This window comes from Rhinolophus sinicus, linkage group LG01 (genome assembly GCF_036562045.2).
Source record: "Rhinolophus sinicus isolate RSC01 linkage group LG01, ASM3656204v1, whole genome shotgun sequence".
Classification (NCBI taxonomy): Eukaryota; Metazoa; Chordata; class Mammalia; order Chiroptera; family Rhinolophidae; genus Rhinolophus; species Rhinolophus sinicus.
Window position 1 is genome coordinate 72583580 of NC_133751.1, and position 21996 is coordinate 72605575.

General features: G+C 40.3%; 1 protein-coding gene across 1 annotated transcript in view; it reads left to right on the top strand.

Moving 5' to 3' along the window:
* The first annotated feature begins 1280 nt into the window (after positions 1 to 1280).
* Positions 1281 to 21996, top strand: part of MYH15 (myosin heavy chain 15) — a 128492-nt gene continuing 107776 nt past the window's right edge. The window contains 10 exon segments of the mRNA XM_074319470.1: positions 1281 to 1357; positions 6616 to 6622; positions 6991 to 7080; positions 7083 to 7097; positions 10244 to 10387; positions 11827 to 11914; positions 11917 to 11982; positions 15470 to 15585; positions 17736 to 17799; positions 17894 to 17986. Coding sequence (XP_074175571.1) covers positions 1281 to 1357; positions 6616 to 6622; positions 6991 to 7080; positions 7083 to 7097; positions 10244 to 10387; positions 11827 to 11914; positions 11917 to 11982; positions 15470 to 15585; positions 17736 to 17799; positions 17894 to 17986 — 760 coding nt within the window.

Consider the following 21996-nt stretch of genomic DNA (forward strand, 5'->3'; position numbering starts at 1 on the left):
CTTGAATGTTATAACAAGAACTGCTTTTAAAAATCTGTTAACTATGAAAACACATGTGCATGCCACACATTGTAATAGACCAGAATGGTATGAAGCGAAAGGTAACTGTCTCCTTCTTCCACCCGCATCCCGTTCCTACTCCCCAGGTCCCTGTTTCTTAGGGATTCTTCCAGGAAATTTGTACACGTACACGCACACAGATGTGTATGAATATCTTCTATATCCAAAATCTACTTCCTGAGCCCTTCTGTCTACTGAGTGCAAGCCACCAGGAAGCCACATGTAGTGAAAGGAGGAGGATACAGCTTTGTTCTCCCCCAAATACAGACTCACAGCTTGTTTCCCTGACTACGGCTTCTCCCTGCTCCAATCCACCCCGAATTTGCTGCCAGAGCCATTTTCCTAAAATACTGCTTTCTTCGGGGTGCTGCCCAGAGTCTACAATGTTTTCTGTAGTCTGTTTCTAAATTGCTCTGCCTGAATTTCAGAACCTTCCTTTCTGTTGCTCCATTCTACCTATTCAAGTATAATAATTATTATTAGTAGTAGTAGCAGTACCTCTGCCGAGGTACTCACCTTTTCATTCCTTGACTCTCCAATACTGAACATCTGTCTAAGTAATTTCTCCCCCTGTCACCATCATCTGTCTATGATGTTCCATCTACCTGGAGGCACCTAGCTATCGTCAAGCCCTTCCTCCACTCCTAGCATGGTACATTGTGCCCACAAGTTGACCTTTCCCCATCTGGACCATTCTCCTCCCCGCCAAGGTCAGAACTCTGTGGTTTGGGGTTGCATTATGACTTTCATGGTTTCTAGGCACTTTTATATTGGTGGTCCCCATCCTTCACAAAAAATATTAAGGATCACATTTTATAACAGTGTTGGTATAAAGAGTAATTAGTATTACCCAGGCTTGATTCATTATTCTATATGTTCATGTTTTTCTTCTGATTTTAAAAGACATTAAAATTAAAATATATTCCTGGGCCCTACTCACTGTGTATTCTGTGCTGAGTGGGTAAGTTGGCCCTTCCAGAGTCAGCTGTTCTGGAGTCCAATTTTGTCATAAATTTGAGACACGGCAGAGAGAGAGGAAGAATAGAGGTAGTTAAAAAGAAGACAACCTTTTTTAGTCTACCTTCTATAGCGAATGGTTTCTCATTTTAGTGCCTGTTGCCTCCTTTCCATTTTTAGTCCCTAAACTTATCTTCTGTAGAGTGAATCCTTTCAGCTCACTCCTAGGCCTAGGCCTATTTGGATGGATCACTTTAAGAAGGATGGATCTATCAGAGTTTGGAGAGGCTGCATCCTTCCTCAGAACAAGTGAGGCTGAGCTGCTTTTGCTCCAGGCTTTGCCCTTGATGCTAAGACTTGTAGAGGCTGCTGGCTTCACTTTATTTTACTGCTTCCAGGTGGCAACTGAGATATTTGATTGGTTGAGAGGAGCCATCAGTTCTGGAGCCTAACTTATTTGCTTAGGGTATAACCCACCTCTATGAACCTTTCACTGAGCGATTGAGGAACCAGAGTATCCAGGGTAGGAATAGAGGTTTGCAGAGAAGAGGCGTGTGGGGAGGCATGCCAGGCTCAGGTCCTGCCTACTTGGCACTGAGACAGGTTTTCTCTTCTAGGAAGCACTATTATCACACAGAACCCCCCAGGAGTAACCCAGATAAAGGCTTTCTTAGAAGCCTCTTAGTAGTCAGTGAATGCCAGAGCAGGGAGAGTAGGCTGAGATTTAGACCGCAGGTGTGGACTGCATGCTGTGAAGACGGAGAAAGGAAAAGACTCTAGAAGGCAGGACAAATAGAAGTTGTCTCTGGGCCTCTTCAGAATTGACTAATGTTGGAACTTTGCTCTCTGGCTGTCTTCTAGGTCAGCGGGGTCACTCAGCCAACACTAAACAAAAGATAATTGGGAGACTAGCTCACCCTGATTAATCATTTCTTGGTGGTTACAGGCAAAAACAAAGGTTAATGAGGATTTAGCCTTAAAATAATGGCTAAGTGCTATACAAAAAGCTCTAAATAAATGATATATTTTCCCTTCTCTCTTGACGTGTCTGGGCTGCATGGCATCTTCTGAATTTCAGCCAGTTGGAGATGTGGAGTCAGAGTCGCTGTGTGATCTCGCATCAAGCCACCTACATTTTTAATTCCAAAATTATTAAGCAACGCAACATAAATAATGAGTGAGTGTTGTTCTAGTTCTCAGAATTAGTCAACATTAGGCTTTAATATGACCAATTAGAATTCCAGCCAGTTATGTAGGATATTATATTTCCGTCACAGACCAGTCCTGGATCAGTTCCCAGTTTCCAGTCATTGGATTTCATTACTATGATTGGATTTTACAGTAGCTAATTATAATCCATCAAATCAAATACAATAACAGAACTATCCCTGAGGCCAAAACTTGTCATACAGAAGCTTATCGCAGGTAGTTCGATAACGAAGGACAAAACCATGGTAGTGCCAGGGAGAAAATAAAAATCGGGCCAAAGCATTAAAGATAATTGGATGATACATTTAGTAGACTCAGCATTGTGAATAATTACTTAAAATATAACAACCTCATAATTTTTAATTAATTTTTTTTTTTTTTTTTTTGGCCAGACAATTCTTCCTCATAGAAATACACTGGCAGCAAAAAGAAGAGAGTTTTTCATCCCCCTGGGCTAGCAGACAATGGAGTTTGTTTTTTTGAACTCAGTCCAACTTAAAGCAGTGTGATTAGAGTATTTGGCATGTAGTCTTTGTTTCAAATTTTCTGTCCTTGACCCTCTCTATCTGTGTAATTAGAGCAAATCACTTCTTACTGTGTCTTGGTTTCCTCATCTGTCAAATGGGATAATAATTCTTCCTCTACCTAATCTTCCTCCATGAGAACCAAATGAGACAATAAATGTGGAAAATAAACACAACATATTATTATGATACTTGGGAAAGAAAACTAGAATTGCTGGGTGTCAGGGAGGAAAAACGCTTTTCGAGATAAAGACAACACACCATTCAAATGTAAATGATTTTTATATAAGGACCCGTAAACAGTCTACTTAAAAAAACTACAAAATTGAATATTTATTACTCCAATTTTGATCAATATCATAGAAAAAAGACTTGAAAGAGATGCTTCAGTTAGATAACAATGGTCATGTCTGATTCCCATCATGGGTGATTTAAAAAAATATTCTTTATACATTTCTCTACTTTTTAAGTTTTCTCCTTTATATTAGAAAAGATATGTAATTACCTAAAACTACGTAATCATCTGGGCAAACCTCCTGAGTATACAGATGAGAAAACGAAAGCCCAAAGATGAGGCCATTCTTTACATCTTATTACTAGCACAGCCAGGACCAAACTCCAGGTGGCCTGACTCAAATCCATTGCTGTCTACATTCCCATCTCTGCAATTATTCATGAACTCAAAGAATTACAAGTTGACTGACTTCATTTACTTCATCTTCAAAAACATCCTCATCAGGGAATGGGCCTCAGATAGGGAAAGGTTCCAAAAATTCTTCTCTCCCACTATTTCCAGGGATAATAAAAGAAATTGCTTATCATGAAGTTGGTGATGAATCCAAGCCTTGAGAGAAAAATTGGGGGAGAAAAAGCTAAGCATATAAGATAGAGGAAGCATGTTGTAATTGAAGGGCTCTGATTTAAGAGGGAGGTGATTTAATTTCTAGTCATTATTCTAATGACTGCCACTAATTAGTTATGTGACTGTGGACAACTCAATCTCTTTTCTCAGGTTGTTTTTCTAAAAAAAAAAGTTAGGGGGAGGAAATCTGTGCCAGGTGATATTCATGTTTTTTCAAATGATAATATTTGGTTTAAAATGCAGAGTATTTGCCTTAAATATACAAAGTATATGTGAAATGGGTGCTTTTCGTAACAAACTTATTTTCATATATATAACAAAGCAAAATCCAGTTTTGCAAAAAGACCAAAAGAAGAAATACAATGTAAATCCAGTATTTAAAAACGCAAAAAACGAGTAGAAGCAAATGAAAAATCAGTCAGATAGGAGTGGAAAAATCCTCTTCCCCAGCAATTTTAGTGGCAAATTGTAATCAGGGAAACGGGGCAACACCGTGTAGTTGGTGACAACAGGGAAGTAGTGAGCACCAGAATTCTTTGCAGAGAAAAGCATGTTGGAAGAAGGGGTGAGTGTTGCCCAAATTCACCCCCTTCCTACACACTCTGTCCCCAAGTCTGCCTCTCCACCTCTGAGGAGAGCATCTGGTGAGGGCCCTGTCCTGCAGCAAGGAGGCCTCTCTAGCTTTTGTGAGTCATGTGTTAGGGGCGGTGGTGGTGACGGAGTTGGCATCACCACCAGTGGTGTGGCTGCAGCGGGGTTTCACCTATGCATCCCCTAGCCAGGGGTTTGTATTCTTCCTCTTCTAGCTGATGCTCTCCTCTTCCCTTCCCCCTATCTACTTGAGTTGCGGTGATGGGGGACTTTTGTGAGGTTCTGGTAAGGCTCACTTTCCTTTAAAAGTATGTTTCTTATTCATCTTCCCTGGCTAGTTGCCTCAGGCAGGGAAGAACTTGAGAAGCCTCTGAGTGAGGCCTGAGAAGCTGCCTCAGGTGTTCATATGAGTTCTAGCTCATTTCACCAGAAACCTCCTATTGGTTAATCGCTTTGGGGAAGACTGCTTTGCTTAGGGATGGGTCATGGGCATGAGGAGGTTGAGGAGAAAAAAATAACATATGGGGGAAAATAATATGAACCAGTTATGCCGCATGACAAAAATAACCCATATATCTCTCTTCAATCCACCCTCGTCCAATTCTACTATGTCATTCTCTGAGCAGGTTTCATTCCAAAATTTAAAATAAGGTCTAAAGAAACCCTGAGGTACAGACATGACCACTATCCTAAATTTTCACTTAGTTATAACCAGACCTTTCTGAGTGAGGTGTTTTGGAAGGTAGCTGGGAAGGTTCAGAGCATCAGGACAACCACCCAGGACCTGGGGTAAGTAGGAGCTACGTGTTGGGGTTAGGGGGAGTGGGGAAGGTTTGGGCAGGTAATTTTCTTGTAGTAAAATGAACTATGATATTCCTAGCCTCTCCTTGCTGAAATATTTCTTGTTCCTACAGAGTCATTGTGTGGGTGCATCTTTAGGATGACCTTGCGTGACGTTATCTAATTTTACAATTACCTATGTTGGTGATCCCAAGTCAAGTGATGTAGGATTTGCCAGCAATTTCTGGGTGTAGGCTGGCATCATGTCTCTTGAGACCGAAGAATGGAAACACTAACTCAGGCGAGACAAAGAGTTGTAAAAGAAGATAGTTTATTAAAAGCAAAAGAAGAGGTTGCAGCTCCCAAGCGGGAGGGGGTACCCGAAACTGGGAAGCCCACTCGCTAAGGCAAAAGGCTTTTACTTTCATACCTTCCCTTGCCTGCTTGGGGAAGGAAACTGGGGTTTTCTAATGGAATTCATCTTTTAGATTTGTCCTGTTTGCCCATGATGCTGAAGGGAATAACGAAATAACCTATTCCTATCTACTAGATCTGCTCCTTTGTTCTGCCAAAAGGGATTTGAGATAATTTATTAACCTCAAGGCGTATTCTCATATCTCTGTCCTGGAGTGAAGGAGACATTCCAGAACCTGGAGTTTCAGGATATGGCCACTTTTTTGTTTATTCCACTAGGACCCCCCCCACACACACACCCTGTCTACCTAACAACGTGCTAACAACCTTTCTCAATCCCCCCTCTGAAAACGTAACCCTAACTGCTGTTAGGGGATATGGGTGATGACCGCTCTGGCTACTTCAGGCTGAGGAGGGACGTAGAAAGAGACTGGCAGCTAGGGCTTGTCCAGAGGTCTATCTAAGGGTCCCCAGTAGAAGAGCAGATCCAGATAAGGTTTTTGTTGCTTTGGAGGCCCTTGTAGCCAGCTAGTGAGTGGTGCACTAGCAGAGATGCACCGTAGGCAACAGCAAGCGGTAATTCCTATAATAATGAATAAGAGAAATATGAGAAAGTCTCCTGCTAAGCTAGCAAGCCAGGAAGTAAGGAAGGATAAATCTAAGCCAAAGAATTCTGTCTGTTGTTTAATATTTGAAACTATATTATGGATTTGTTGTACCTTATCTTCTATTAAATGAGAATTATCAGAAAGATAGAAGCAGCATAATCCTTTAAAATTTTCACATCCTTGATTGTGTTTGAGGAGTAGGTAGTCTATGGCAGTTCGGTTCTTGAGAACTGCTTCTCTGACTTGTCCTAACTCTTGGCCCACGGCGTGTATAGCCTGTGAAGTAGCATTCAGGGCCTATGCCATTGAACAAGCAATGTGGCTAGTTCCGCATTTAAGGCTATGGTCATAGAAGGTACTACAAAGAGAGATAAAGAAATATATTCAACTGGACTAAATAAATGTATATCGTTGTTGGAGCTGGGATCTAGAATGAGTTCTCTGCGATGTCTAACCTGACAAGAATTTTGGGGTACGAAGACAGTTAACCTTCCAAGAGAGCAGGGTCCCCTGGTACTATAAGCTGGAACATAGGAGTAAGCCATCTTCCCACAGAGAAGAAACTATCCAGCAGGTAGTTTAACATGTGCATTGGCATAAATTATAACAGTGATGGAGCTGCAGTTAAGGCTTTCATCAGTTGAAAGATCAACACAATGGTTGGGGCAGCCGGGGAAAATAACACATTGATCAGCTGGAGTTACAGTACTAACCTGTATAGAGAACATGCTCATGTCTTTCTGGATGATAGTGGGACCCCAGTTGTAGATATCAGAATAAGATATGGGCTTATCAATGTATTGAACAGTGGTATAATTCTTTATACAACTTAAGAGGGGTGCAGATTCCAACTAGACAAGAGGTAAAGGTTTGTTCAACACAAGCAGAATTAGCAGAAACGAGATCATATCTATCAGTATGAAAGTGTCCAATATATACTGTGTATAACTATTATAGTTATATTCCATGTGTTTTCTCTATAGAGAAGAAGACATGCTGGATTCGTGATGACAAGAACATTTATGTTGAGGCCAAGGTTAAAGGGAGTGGCGATGATGGCAAAATAATTGTTGATGGACAACAGATGGACAGGTAAAGGAATCTTTATTTCATCTCAGGGATGGATGACTAAGGTTTCAATTTAATCAAATAATTAAATGTTTTTTTCACTAATAGTTTAATTAAAAACCTGGGGTAGGAGATGCCACTGATATGCTCTGGAAACCTCATTCATCTATAAGAAGCTCCTCCACTTATTATCAAAGATTTAATGACCAACATTGAATAAATCAGTGTAAAATGATTGCCATTGGTAAAGATCATTGAATCTAGAACTCACAACTTTTTCCACTGCTTTCATTAATGTTTCAAGTTTTTTATTGAAAGGTTCCCCTGGAATGAACAATGACCTAAGGAGCAAACTATTTGTAGGATCAACAAAGAGATGGATAATTTGATATGCCTTCCTGGTAGTATCTGGACATAAAAACATCCCAAATTAGGTAGATTTTATATAACTAACTGATGAAATTAAGGGAGGAATTTGGGCCTTATCAATAGGAACGTAAGTAGGTAGGCAAGGGAAAATTCAGAATGTTCTATGTAAGGAAAGAGAAGGACTTAATTTGAGCCATTTAGCTTTGGGACAATCTCTTACTAAAAGAAAAGAAAAAAAAAAGGCAAAATAGATTTGATTGTCTCTTTTCCATCATTATTCATACCAACTTTTTGAACAATTTTATTGAAATATACTTTATATACCATATATCACCTCTTTAAAATATACAATTTAATGGTTTCTAGTATATTCAAAGAATTGTACAAATAGCATAATCTAATTTTAGAATATTTTCATCATCCCAAGAATAAATCTTACACCCATTAGCCGTCACTCCGCTGTCTCTCCTCCCCTCAGCAGCCCCAGGCCACCACTGACCTACTTTCTTTCTCCATAGATTTGCCTATTTTGGCATTTCAGATAAATGGGATCATACAACATATGATCTTTTGTGTCTGGCTTCTTTCACTTAGTATATATAATGGTTTTGAGGTTCATTCATGTTGTAGCATGTATCAGTGCTTCATTCTTTTCACAGCTGAATAATATTCCATAGCATGGATCTACTATATTTGTTTATTCATTCATCAGTTAATAGGCATTGTGTTTTTTACACGTTTTAGCTATTATGAACAATGCTGCCGTGAATATTCATATGCAAGTTTTTGTGTGGACATGTGTTTTAATTGATCTTAGGTATATATACCTAGGAGTGGAATTGCTGAGTCATATAGTAATTCATATGTTTAGCATTTTGAGGAACTGCCAAACTATTTTCTAAAGTAGCTGCATGATTTTACATTCCCCCCCAGCAATGTCTAAGAGTTACAATTTCTCTACATCCTCACCATCACATTATTATTTATCTCTCTAATAGCCATTCTAGTGTGTATGAAGTAGTATTTCAATGTGATTTTATTTGTATTTCACTAATAACAAATAATGTTGCATCTTTTCACATTCTTATGGGCCATTGGGTGTCTTCTTTAGAGAAATGTCTATTCAAACCCTTTCCCCATTTTTAATTGGTTTATTACTTTTTTGTTATTGAGTTGTAAGAATTCTTTATACATTTTGGATACAAATTCCTTTATCAGATATATAATTTGCAAATATTTTCTCCCAGTCTGAATGTTGTCTTTTCACTTTCTTGATGGTGTCCAACTCAACTTTATTAGACCTCCAGATGAGAGGCATGATCTTCTGAGCACATCTCCAAAACAGCTACCCTGTTTCCCTGAAAATAAGACCTAGCTGGATAATCAGCACTAATGCGTCTTTTGGAGCAAAGATTAATATAAGACCCGGTCTGATATTTTGTTACATAAGACCGGGTCTTATAGTAAAATAAGATCGGGTCTTACATTAATTTTTGCTCCAAAAGACACATTAGAGCTGATTGTCCGGCTAGGTTTTATTTTCAGGGAAACACAGTATCTTCTCAACACTATTTAAGGTGATTTGTAAATATAATGTGGTTACAACTATGATTTTAAAAAGAAATCATAGGACAAAGAGCATGAAAGCAATAAGTTAATGATGTATAGAGGAGTCTAAAGGTGGCTTGTTTTGCCCTGTTTGGCCTTCCATCATATAATGGAGGTCCCATTCCAGCAGCTCCACTCTGCATCTCCCTGGTTCCAGGCTTCCTCCTCCTGATGTTAGAAGTGACTGTACTTCCAATCACTGTTGGTCCTTATAACATTAACGGAGGCAATAAAGCCAGTGGATGTAGAGTAATATTTATGGAAGAACATTGGTGATGTTCTACAGAAGAGAAGGAGTCCTTGAAATATGAAAATTGAAGGGACTCAAAAGAAAAGGGATTACTGTTGGAACAACAAGAATACAGAGAGTGTGAGAGCCTTGGAAGGAGAAGCCATCACCCACCAGGATTAAATGGAGCAATCAGTTGATGTCAATATTTATTAATTAAGGAAAAGGAGCTATAGGAATTGGTGTTAGGAAATTTTGAGAGGAACCCTAAGCTAAACTATTTGGTAGTAGTAATGCATCCATATTAATTAAGAGATCATATTTATTGAATACCCACCATGATCCTAACATTGTGATAGGAGCTTTAATAAAGATAGAAGAAGACAACATCAAAATTCCTTTTTCAGCTGCTTATAATCTAGCTGGGAAACAGTGTAACATAGTCAATTATTAAAACATGCACAAGAACTAATAATGTCAAGATAGTACAGGTTGAATATATGGTAAAAGAATTTTAAAAATGAGCTGGGAAAGTTGGGGCAGATTTGGGAAAGAGGCTATGTTTGAACTAAGTCTACAAGGATGAGTCTGCCTCCTTGATCCTTCACTCCAGATTCCTTCTTCTAAACCTCCAGGATGTGTTGAGACATCTGGAGAGGGGCCAGATCATGCATAATAGAATGTGTATACTCTCAAAGGCAATCAGAGTCCAAGGGAAGCTACAAGATTAGTGCACTGCAATTTAGAAAATTTTGATTCAACAAATACACTTTTGTAAACGTCATCTTCAGGCAGTGAGAAAATATGGGCAGGATGAACACCTGTTTCTTCCATTAAGGATGGTTTAACTTCTACTGACTCCATCCTCTAGTGAGGCATCTTTCTCTCAACTCTTCGTTTCAATGGCAAAATAAATGAGCATAGGAAAAATAGGGCAATAGATCTTATGTTTTTCTCTCTGCAGAGTCTGTGTGTCAAGGAGGAGGATTCCCAGCAGAGGAATCCTCCAAAGTTTGAATTGATTGAGGACGTGGCAATACTGACCCACCTCAGCGAAGCATCTGTGCTGCAGACCCTGAAGAGCCACTATGACCACTGGATAATCTATGTATCTATATGTGCTGTACTGCTGAAATACCATGTTGGCACTCCTGTTGGCGATGTCCCAGCTCTCTCGTGGGTGAAAAAGATATCATTGACTACAAGCATAGTCACATGGGGATAATCTTTGAGGAATGCCCCCTAGGAAGTGTCCTTATTTTAGCAATTTCCCCCATTTTATTTTGTCAGTATTAGCATCCCTTCCCACAAGTTGTCACACTGAAGTAAAGGCATGAAGTTTGGAGCCTGATAGACCAGCGTCTATATATCAGCTCTTGTCACTTACTAGCTAAGTTTTTTGTCTCCTTGAAGTCACTTTATCAGTAAAGTGGGATAATAATGTCTATCTCTCCAGCGTAGCTTGGAGGATTTAGTAAAAGAATCTAGATAAAGCACGTAGTTCAGTGCCTATTACCTAGTTAGTGCTCAACAAAAGGAATGTTTTTTCCCCTTCATCGTTAAATTGGTGATGGTTGGTCGCTGAGACTTTGATTTATTCAGAACATATTCAGCAGAAGCAGCACTGAGTAGATTAGGATAAGACGATGGTATTTGGGACCCATGACAATAGAAACCTTGACGTGTAGCCAGCTTGCTCCTTGGCTCACTGATTTACTGTGTGACCGTAGGAGTTTCTCTGGGATGGTGTAACACAATTACCACAAACTGGGAAGCTTAAAACAATAGAAATTTATTCTGTCACAGTTCTAAAGGTCAGAGTCTTAAGTCAAATCAGTAGAGTCACACCCACTCTGGAACCACTAGGGGAGAATTCTTTCTGGCCCCTTTCAGTTTCTGGTGGCTATTAACACTACCTGTGTTTATAGCACTCCAATCTCTGCCTCCATCTTCACATCATCTTCTCCTCTGTGTGTTTCTTATGAGGACACTAGCCATTGGATTTAAGGCCCACCCAGATATCATCTTGACATCCTTAACTTAATTACACCTGAAAAGATCCTTTCTCCAAGTAAGATCATATTCACAGGGAATATGGGAATTAGGACATAGACATATCGTTTGTGACCAACCATTACAGTGACTGAGTGAGCCCACGTGAGTTATTTCCCTTCAGTGCCTTAAACATCAGGTTTCTAATCTTACTGAGGCACAGATTCCCTCCTGGACTCAAATGCCCGATAGCTGGATCCTGAAATCTACAGGCCTACAGCTATCATCCTTTCTGTCTGCAAGGTGTAGGTGTCAGACATGTTAGTAGTTAGCAGATCTCCCAGGGGAGAGGTAATCCCAAGTCCTGTTGTTCCTCTAACCTGGTTCTGTCTTTTCTTGTTAGAACTCCTTTTTCTGCAAGAATCCCAAATCTCTTCTCCTTTCAGTTCCTTTGTAAGTAAATATTCAAGCAAATGTTACCTGACAGTGAAAGAGCTGACACACCTAGAAGTATTTCTAACCAGTTTTCTGAAATCTTTTTGGAACTTCCCTCAGGCATATTCAGGTCTCTTTTGTGTGAGCATAAACCCTTACAAACGGCTTCCAGTGTATCAGAAAGAAGTCGTGGCTGCCTACAAAGGGAAGAGAGATCAGAGGCTCCCCCTCACATTTTCGCTGTTGCCAATACCGCCTTTCAGGATATGCTTCACAGTAAGTGGCTGCCCTACAAAATGAAAGGTAAAAATATCTGATCTACTTTTGCTCTGTGTCACTAAGTGGCACATAGGTATTGTGAGCAGAGCTTGGCCTTTACAATTACCTAATCACTTGAAGCCTCCTTTTCCTTATGGATAAAACGTGGGCAAAATAGAGCCTTGCACCTAGGGTTATGAGGGTTATTAGCTCGTACATCAAATTAAGTGAGATAATGCATTGAAAGTGTTCAGCCCAGTGGCTGGCCCAGAGTAAGCCCCCTGTAGATGGCAGCTTTTATTATATAAAGTGCCTGCTAGACTTTCTGACATAAAGAAGTCTTTCTGTAGCTATTGTTACACCATACTTTTTGAAAGATTTAATATGGCAAAAAATGTCAACCATTAGCTGGTTGTCATTTGTATTTGGAGCAAGGAAATAGGCCTAGAATTTGTGTGTTCTTATGACTGGCATACATAGGGGCAGTAAAAATAATCTATTTTACTCCATTAAATGGTAATTTTTTCTAACTGTATACAGAGCAAATCCCGTCCTTGTGTATGACTTCAAATTGCAACCAAAGAAATTTTGAATAAGTTCATGCCAATAGGTAGCAGCTTTGGCAGAAGAATATCTGACATTTTCCTTTCTTTTTGTAGATCGAGAGACTCAGTCTATACTCTTCACATAAGTGTTTGCTTTGCTTTTTCTTTTTGGCCAGCAGTGAGAGTTTCAGTAGAAACAGACATCTACATTTCACTAGGAATAAAAGACAAATTCTCTGTCTATAAATTGTTTGATCTTTAGACATAGAATGCATTCTAGGAAAGAATAAGATACTCCGGAAATTTTCATAACATAAAGTGGTTACTCCAAATATGGTGCCAGCTAGGCTGCCTCCACCATTTTAGGAGATACTGTAGAACTCACAAGTGCACAAGCTGGTCTTAGTTACCTTCTTGATGGAGAGAGCTCCCTGTCCTAATAATAATTTCCAAAGGTCTCTGGACTGGTTAATTAGGCAGATAGACTAAAAATCCAATGGGGATGACCATGGAACAGAAAACATGTTATTGTGGCAGCCAGATTGGGGCAGGCTAAGGTATAGTAAGTAGTGGGAACTAAAAGATGGTAAGGCTTAGAGGGACAGGACAGCGGGTGAAGAGGAAGGAAGGAAAGGACTTTGTCGTGTGGGAGACCCTGCTTGCTGCACCATTTGTCATGCAGGGAGTGGTCTCAGCTCCCACTCCCCACATAAGAACGCAGGATGTGGTGAGGCCAAACAGGAACACCCACAGAGCCCTAGATAGGGGAGTCATACCACTATATTCTCACTGGTGGCTGGGTTGGAGACACAGGAGGCAGGAGCCACACTATCCGCAATCTGATGTCCACTTCACTGCCAACCAACCTACTCCTTGCTGACTGCACTCTGCCGTGCTAACTGCAATCCGCGCTTACCAGCCACCATCTTCTTGCTAGCCCCCATTTTTTGCTAGCATAGCCACAGCACTTATATTAATGGCCAGTGGCTCACTGGTTACAGCTGACGGCCAACTAGCCACAGCTGATGGCCATCCAGTCACAGTTGATGGCCATTTACTACCTGAGCCAGCACCTTCCTATGTGAGGCCGAGAGCCTGGAAACTGCTTTCTGGGGCTCTGTCCCCACAGACTTCAATGATACCATCTTGTATGTTAATTTTGATGGGAAAAGCATTGGCTGGCCAGGTGAACTGTCAGCATGGTGGCTGAGTGGATAGGCTGAGACTCAAGAGGCAGTGAAGTGCTCAAATCACTGGTCTTCCTATGCAATGGTGATGCCACCTCATGTGTTGAGCTCTCCATTGGCTTCAGACATCCCAAGAAAAATAATAGGGCCTCAGAATCTTAGAGCTTAGAACTCTTAGTTAGAGTTCAGCCCTTAGCAGAGGGGATAGACTATTTTTTTGAGTTTCATACAGGTTAAGGCAGGCCTTGATCCTATGTTGCTTTGGGCGATGAGGCTATAAATTTACCACTGTGCTGTCCCCATTTTACAAAGTTAGCTGATTATCAAAGGTAGAAAAGCTCATTTACCTGGTGAAATGATTGGTGGGTCCTCTGAGAATTAGTCACTTAAGGTCCAAACCACCTTCCCTAAAGGCTAGGGTCATCAGCGCTTTGAATGGCCACTTTTAATATTTCCTAATCCCTTTGACTACCATGAGGTGGGAGACTCCCATAAATATGCACCAATAGAAGTCTGCTTCCTTTACCAATAATGTCTGGATCAAATTCCAAATGCCCGATGGATGTACCCTCAACCTTAATCACGTTTCAGGTTCTAGAAAAACTGTATCTTCTCTCTATTTAATTATTTTTATCCTTGGTGATTAAATTTAGCTCACTTTGCTTAGCTCCATTAACAGGTTAATGGGTTTTATAATTTGAAGATAGCTAGACCATGAGAGTTTGTATGCAAAATAAAATTAGATAATCCTGAATGGAACTCAAAATCAGTGCGTTATTAGAGCTGTTAGAGCCTCTCATCTTTCCATGTCTGACATTGATATTTTGCTTTTTTCAATTCATTCCTGGATATTTCCTGCTGTTTTCGCAAAGTAAGAAGTGTAAAAAGCAATCTGGTCCGATTTTCAAACCATGGAAAGTTTCTTTTCCAATCATCATATTCCTGAATTTGATTGATTTCTTTAGATATCTGATGTGCATTTGTTTGTTTAATCTAGCCATTGAGCCTCATGGTAATGCATAATAATACATAATACATAAGACTTCTATAAAAATCTTTGCTCATATAGCCTTTTACTTATTTAAAGGAAAGTAGACCTATAATACTTACAAGGGATATAGTATTTCTAAATCCATATAATTTTCTGCCATAAAAATGGGTTTTTGAGGCTGACTGGAAGACAAAAAGCCATGTTGCAATTTGGGTGCTAAGTAGTCCTTCAGACTCATGCTGCACAGATGACCTGCTGTGGTCCATCAACCTGAGCACACATGATTCAAATTCAAGACCAATACCATTATAAGCCATTGCTTGATATGGATTTCTAGATTACTTAGGAATGGTAGCAAACAAATATACAATTTAACAGTGCCAAGAGTCTGCTGTGTTATCTTAGGATAAAATTCAGGTGTGAGGATTAGATGAGACGAGATGGTGATTAACAATGGGGGAAAATAATATGGAATGAAGTTGAAAAATAGGCTGTGACATTTGTTGTTTATTTTGGTAACTATCCATTTGCTTTTCCTACTCAGGCCAATACCAACCAAAAGAGAAACATTGCAAATAAGTGAGCTCTCACATATATTTATAGCGGCGTCATATATTAAGTCAGTTTCTCGTCCATCTGTTTTTCTGAGTTCCCTTTCTAGAATAACATTTTATCACCAAATCTGGAAGCAGCTTTGGCTACTGGTTATCAAAGCAAGAATGGGTTTGACCTGGGGATGGAGGGCTTGCCACATTACAGAATTCTGCTAAAATCTTCATCAGCTGTACTTCTCTTACCTGTGTCTCAGGGGACTTTAGAAAAGCAAATCAAGCAAGTCAGTCTAATCCTGGAAGTATTTGGAAATGCCAAAACCCTGAGAAATGACAACTCTTGTTTTGTAAGTGATATGGTTGAGCAATCTATCAGAGTCTTTATTTTTAAGCAAATGGTAAAATTCATGTCTGAACACATAGGTATGAAAAAAGTGTCTAGCACATCTAAGAAGGTCTTTGATTAAAGTATGTAATACTAGATTCCTCAAAAAAGTTTTTAACTAGTTTCATCATTAATACAATTAAAGATACATAAAAATATGTACCTGAGAATCTCCTTTTTGTCAATTTCAGGAAGAACATATCGGTCATAATAATTTCAAATTCCTTTCCACTAATAATGTTTTATATTTTATTACATTTTAAATATTTGAAAGTACTTTCTCCTTTATAATTTTCTACACTCCTTACAGCACCTCAATTTAATAAGCACTTCCTAATTCACTTATTACAATTATTGTTTCTATTCCTGCCTATGGCCCTCTCTACCCCTGTATAATTTTAACTGGGAATATTTTCTTATTGGGAGAAAGTATAATTTAAAGTAGCTTTTGATAGTTAGCAATCCCATGATAGAGGAAGAATTTGGATTTCAAACCCTAGTTTCACAAATCCATTTTATGCCAAGAATGAGTGGCAGGGAGCCACTGTATCATTTATAACGAAATTTACAGAAGGTTTCCTGTTTGAATCTCTGGGCATAATTAAGTAATAGCCTGCTGCCGATTTGGCTAGTTTCCCTCTAAGGCTTTAGATGTACTTGCAATGTCTGGCTGCATAGCAGGTGCTAATGTTGGACCATAAAAACAACTGCTAGATTTGGGATTTGTTAGAATGTGAAGGGATTTTTCTGCTGAAATATGAAAGAAAGAAAGCCAGGAAAAAAAAAAAAAAGAAAGAAAAACAATAGAGGGAAAAGGGAAGAAAGCAAGAGAGGGAGGGGGAAAAAGGTGAGAGGGAAGAATAAAAGAAAGGAAAGAGAATAAAAGAAAATGGAAGAAAGAAAAGACTATCGAGGTAAAGAAAGATAAGAGGGAAAGAAAGCAATTGAAAAGAAGAACAAGAAAAATGTTGGAAGGTGGAAGGAAATAACGAAGTAGAGAAGGAAAATAAACAAAAACAGATGACTGCAAGAAGGAAGGGTGGAAAGAAAGTACAAGAGAGAAAAGGGGGTTGAAAAAATCCAGGTTTAATTTTTTCACTTAATACTCTGTGTGTGTGTGTGTGTCCTATTATCCTGCATTTTTTAACTTACTGGCTCAATCCCCCCTGTGCAGCCACTCTCCTTCTTGCCAGGCTGCTGTCCCGCTCTGATTCCTGCCTTGCAGGGGCAGGCCTCCACCAGACTGACCTGCCCAGCACCCACATCCTCATCCATAGGCTCTAGCTGCCACTGGCCTGTCTTCTTGGCTGTGTCTGGCATTCTGCTGCAGGCTCTTTCACCTCCGGGCAGTCTTTCTGTCCCACTAGATCCTGTCTTTGACTTTTCATTGAGAAGGAAGGAAGGGAGCCCCATCTATTATTTTTGCCAAAGTGGTGTTTCGAAACATAAATCATATCACATTACTCCTCTGTTTAAAACCACCCAGTGTTTCCTGAGCACACATATAACAGAACCCTCCTCCTTTCTGGGTCTACATGGCTTTCATAATACAGTGCCTGGTGCCTGTCTCCCTCTCAGGCTCTGTTTTTCTGCCCCCTTTTCTCTTACATGCTAAACTCAGCCACAACTGCCTTTTCTTTAAAGAGATGCCGTATGTTCCTGTGTTACAGCCCTTGCATTAGCCACTTATACCTAGAATCTGGAAGAGTAGGGACCACCTCTGTTTTCCTAATGTGGTATTTCTAATGCCTAGCAGGTTTCCTGGATCCTAGTAGATGCTCAATTAATGTTTGTTGACTCAATGAAAGAATACTCGAGGCAGATATTATTTTCCTCATTTTGAGATAAGAACACTGAGGTGCAGAGAGAGTCAGTAGTGCACCCAGGGATGCACAGCTAGCAATTAGCAAGTCTGAGACTAGAATCCAGGACCCCTGCTAGTCCTGATGATGATTCTGGCTGTCTCGCCATTGACTCGCGTTACCTCAGACCCATGTTGCCTATTTTTTCCTTAACTTTTAGGAAAGTAGTCACTTTGTGAGTAATGTGTATAGTGAAACCATTGCAACTGTTTGGGATGTTTCAATAGCAGACTGTTCTGTGTCCCCTTAGAGCAAACTCATCAGGATGCACTTTTGTGCCAGAGGCAAGCTGTCATCTGCAGACATTGACATCTGTAAGTGGTCAATGCACTCACTGTCTGATCGCTTTTCTTCTAGGTTTTGCAAGAACACCTAAGTATGTATCTTTATCCATTTCTCATTCAACAGATTTGCTTGAAAAGTCCCAGGTGATTTTCCAGAAGCCTGGAGAGAGGAAATACCACATATTCTATCAAATTCTGTCTGGAAAGAAAGAACATGGTAAATGAATTATTTTGGAGCTGAGGGTCATTCTAAAACAGGAGACAGAAGTCAGATTGTCAGACCTGGCAAATGCTATTTAATAAGTCTTAGCTTCTTTAGAGCTCAGTTTATTTACCTTAAAATGTAGGGAATTGAACCAATTATAGAACTGATGTTCTGTAATTTTGCATAGTTAGAGAATAAATGATAACACTTTTTCCCCCCAATTTGGTAGTGTTTGGAGGTGAGTAGGATGCCTAGCTGAGTTAAATGAATGAGTGTGTGTGTGTGTGTGTGGTGTGTGTGTGTTTGTGTGTGTGGTGGGACACGTTACCATGATGTATAGTGGTCAAGGGGAGTTTTATAAAAAAGGGAAGATTTGGGTTGGCATATGAAGAATAGGGAGGAAAATTAATCGGAGCAATGAGTCCATCATGTCTCTGGTAGGAGGAGCAGTGTACACAACGTCAGGGATAAGGCAAGGCAAACAGCAGGGAACAGCAAAATCAGGTTAACTCGGGAAAGGATTTGTACAGAGGAATAGTGGAAATTTTACCCTGATAGTTCCTGAACTCAGGTTGTTTGGGAGGGTGTGTGTGTGTGTGTGTTGTAGAGGTGGGGATGGGGTAATAGGAGATCATGATTTCTTGAAGGCAGCGGTTGTTATGCTAGTATGATGAGCAGGATGGACGGGAGGCAGAAATAGTAGAAGAAAGTAACTGTAATAGTCCTGGTATGAGATGACAAGACAGTTGTCTAAGGCAGTGTCTGTGGAAATGAGGAGGGGAGGGGGTAGGTTCATGGAAGACTGTAAAGGTCTTGTCAATGACTGAATATAGGAATGAGAGAGTGATGAGTCAAAAATACCCCCAAATTCTGTAATTTGACTAGAATAAAGGTAGTGCCATGAACAGAAATAGAAAAGAAACCTGTGGGGTGCAAGAATGAATTTCATGTATTCATTCAACAAATATTTATTGTGAGACTGACATAAGTATACCAGGCACTGCTTTTTTAAGTATGGAGGAGAGAAAAGTATCTAAGACAAACAGGTCCCTGCTCTTGTGAGCTTACATTCTAGTATGGAAGACAGGTAGCAAACAAGCAAATAAACAAATATATAATTTCAGTGAATAGTAGGTCTACAAAGGAAAAAGTAGGGTGAGGGGACAGAGGGAACTGGAGTTTGGTAGGATAGTGGTGGTTATATTTTAGATAGAATGATTAGGCACAATCTCTCTGAGAAGGCAATATTTTTGCAAATACCTGAATGAGTGAGGGAGCAAGTAGACAAAGATTTCCAGGAATAAAGTTCAAGGAAGAGGGAATGGTGAGTGCAAAGGCCCTGAGGCAGAATGCATTTGGTTTACTTGTATTCTTGCAATAGCAAAATGGCCATTGTGGGGAGTGGAGTGGGTAGGGTGATATAGGGGGAAATAGGCAGGGCCAGAACACACAATACTTGCAGGCTATGGCAGAGTTTACATTTTAAGTGATGTGGGGTGTCATTGGAAGGGGAGAATGACAAGCTGATTGTATTTCAAAGGTATTGCATATGAGGTAAGGCATTGTAGACAACAGTGTTCCCCCAGGAGTGGATGTGGGTTGAGATAGAAAATCCGGGTGAGCAAATTGATGAGGAACAATTCCCCCAGCCCGTTATGCTAAGATTAAGTATGGCATAAATCTGGCAATATTTTGACTGCACGGTCATGAACTCCAAAGTGCCCTTACCAGGTGGGAAAAGCTCTGCAAACTGGACAATTATTTTCACCACGGGTATAATTAGTGGTATAAAACCAGCAGCTATTCTCCTTCCCACCTTCCTATCCCCTAAACCCAGCACAGATTTGTTTTGGGCCTTCCTTTGATTAACCCTGCCAAATCTGATATTCTTGACACACATTTCTATGTAGTGCAGGACGTTTGACACATAAGGTTCAATGTGAGTACCGGCAGAGTACCTGCAAGATATTTTGGTGTTTACTAAACTTGTCCTGTTTACTAATACAACCCCTGAAAACTCTGGGTTACTGTGGAAAATGCATACCTACCCTGCATTCATCTGTCTTGTTGAATCTTTGCGGGCTGCTAGATTGATTACTGCACAAAGACTGACATCTGCTGGTCCAAACTGAGGATTGTCGATTCACCTGTTTTCAACACGAATTGTCATCGTGTGGGACATTTTTAAATTTAGAACCCTTTCTACTTATGTATGCCAAAAGAAAAACTTCAGAGGGTCCTGAGGACTGATACAAGAGGGCACACCTTAGCAATATGAGCGTTATGCCCAAATTTCCTAAAAGAGTAGCATTTGTGTGCTACGAAAGAGTTAGGTATGGATTATCACAGCTGGGCACCCATGGAAGGAGCAGAGGAAATGGGGTCAGGTGTGACCCCAGAGCCAGCCCCCACCTCGTCTCTACATGGCTTGGACCATCGCTTCTCTCCTTTCCTTTAAGTTAAGGCTGATCTCTGTTCTAGGCATGGCTACACCCACTTCCTCAGTCCCCTCAGATATGGCTTCTCAAAATCCTTTTCTTTTTAACGTCATCTGTATAGCCTGGTCCTGCACATATCTTCCTTCTTTCCTTTCTTTGACTTTTTTCTTTCTATTTATGTATTGTACTCATTCTTGCTGTTCAACCAGTATATACTCTTCAGGAGGAGAGGTCAGGAATCATGTCCTTGCCTCTTGGAATCCTTGACACTTTGCATAGTGCCCCCTGAGTCTGTCTACTCATGGCCTGAATGCTCTGGAGAATGAAATTGTCAGCATCTGACCTCCTATTCTGGAGCATATTCAATTGCACCCCCTTTACCCATTAGGTCTCTCTTTAACTTGTCTATCTTTACTCCCTTTCTCCCCACTGGTCGTTAGGTGGCACAAGATGTATGTACGGTTGTGCAGATGGTGCACTGCCCAACTCCAGAGAATGCTATTTGAACTGCAGACTATGGGAATGACTCTCTCTGGAGGTGAGCAGTGCACTACCTCTTCAGCTGTACACATACATGTAAGGAACAGGTAGTGAGGGGTGATATGGCATAGAGGCACTAGCTCCAGATGTTCATTTGTTAATGATCCTAAACTGTTTGGGCCCAATATCGGCTTTGCTGCTTTTCATGGTGACCACAGCTGAGTCTCAGAGAATGTTCACCCAAGTATTAGGGAAAATTTAATGTCAGGATGACAAAACGAAACCTCAAATGATAAAATACTCTTAATGAACTCTTTGCATCTCCTACTGGAGAGTGGCGTCTCAAAATGAACCTGTACAAAGGTTGATGTCTGCACTTTTAGAAATTATGAAGCAATCAACTTTTGCCTTTAGCGTTCTATCATCCCTCTTCTCTATGCTATCCACCTCTATCCCTCCTGACAAAGTCCTCATTCCATGTGCCAATAGTCAATTCCATGGTCAACAGTCTTCTGTGGGGGCTCTCACTGGCCTACACAATCTCTCTGGCCCTCATGGTGTCTCATAAAAATGAATTCACTTTGTTTTTCATTCTCTCAGGGCCATTTCTCTTGGTAGAAAGGAAATTAATTAAATAAAGTAATTCCTGTTTACACGATACTCCTTTGAGATGACCTCAGTCCTCAATCCAATTAAAATTTATTTTTCCTTGAAAATAAAATTTTATAAGGCCCAGTGGGGACAATGGTTTCAGCTAAAGGCCTTTCTGCGTTTCTCAAACACTCAGGCATTTAGTCTGTACATTCTTTAGAACCACCACTGCCTACTGAGCGCAGCTGCTCCAGCGAATGGTTAGACTGGGACAGCAGCCATAGTTCTGGTGGTAAGGAAATGGAAGAAAAGTCCATTAGGTGTGCCTAATGACTTCTAGAAAGGATACAGCTGAGGCAGGGAGGTGCTCAGGGAGAAGTGTGTAATAAACAGCACTTGGGCCCATCATTCTGCCTTGCTACTATAACTGTAGGCCAGCTCTAACTGGTCCAACACCAGGGTCTTTAACAAGACCCGGAGCCAGAGTTTACACAAGTCATGAGTAACACTTGT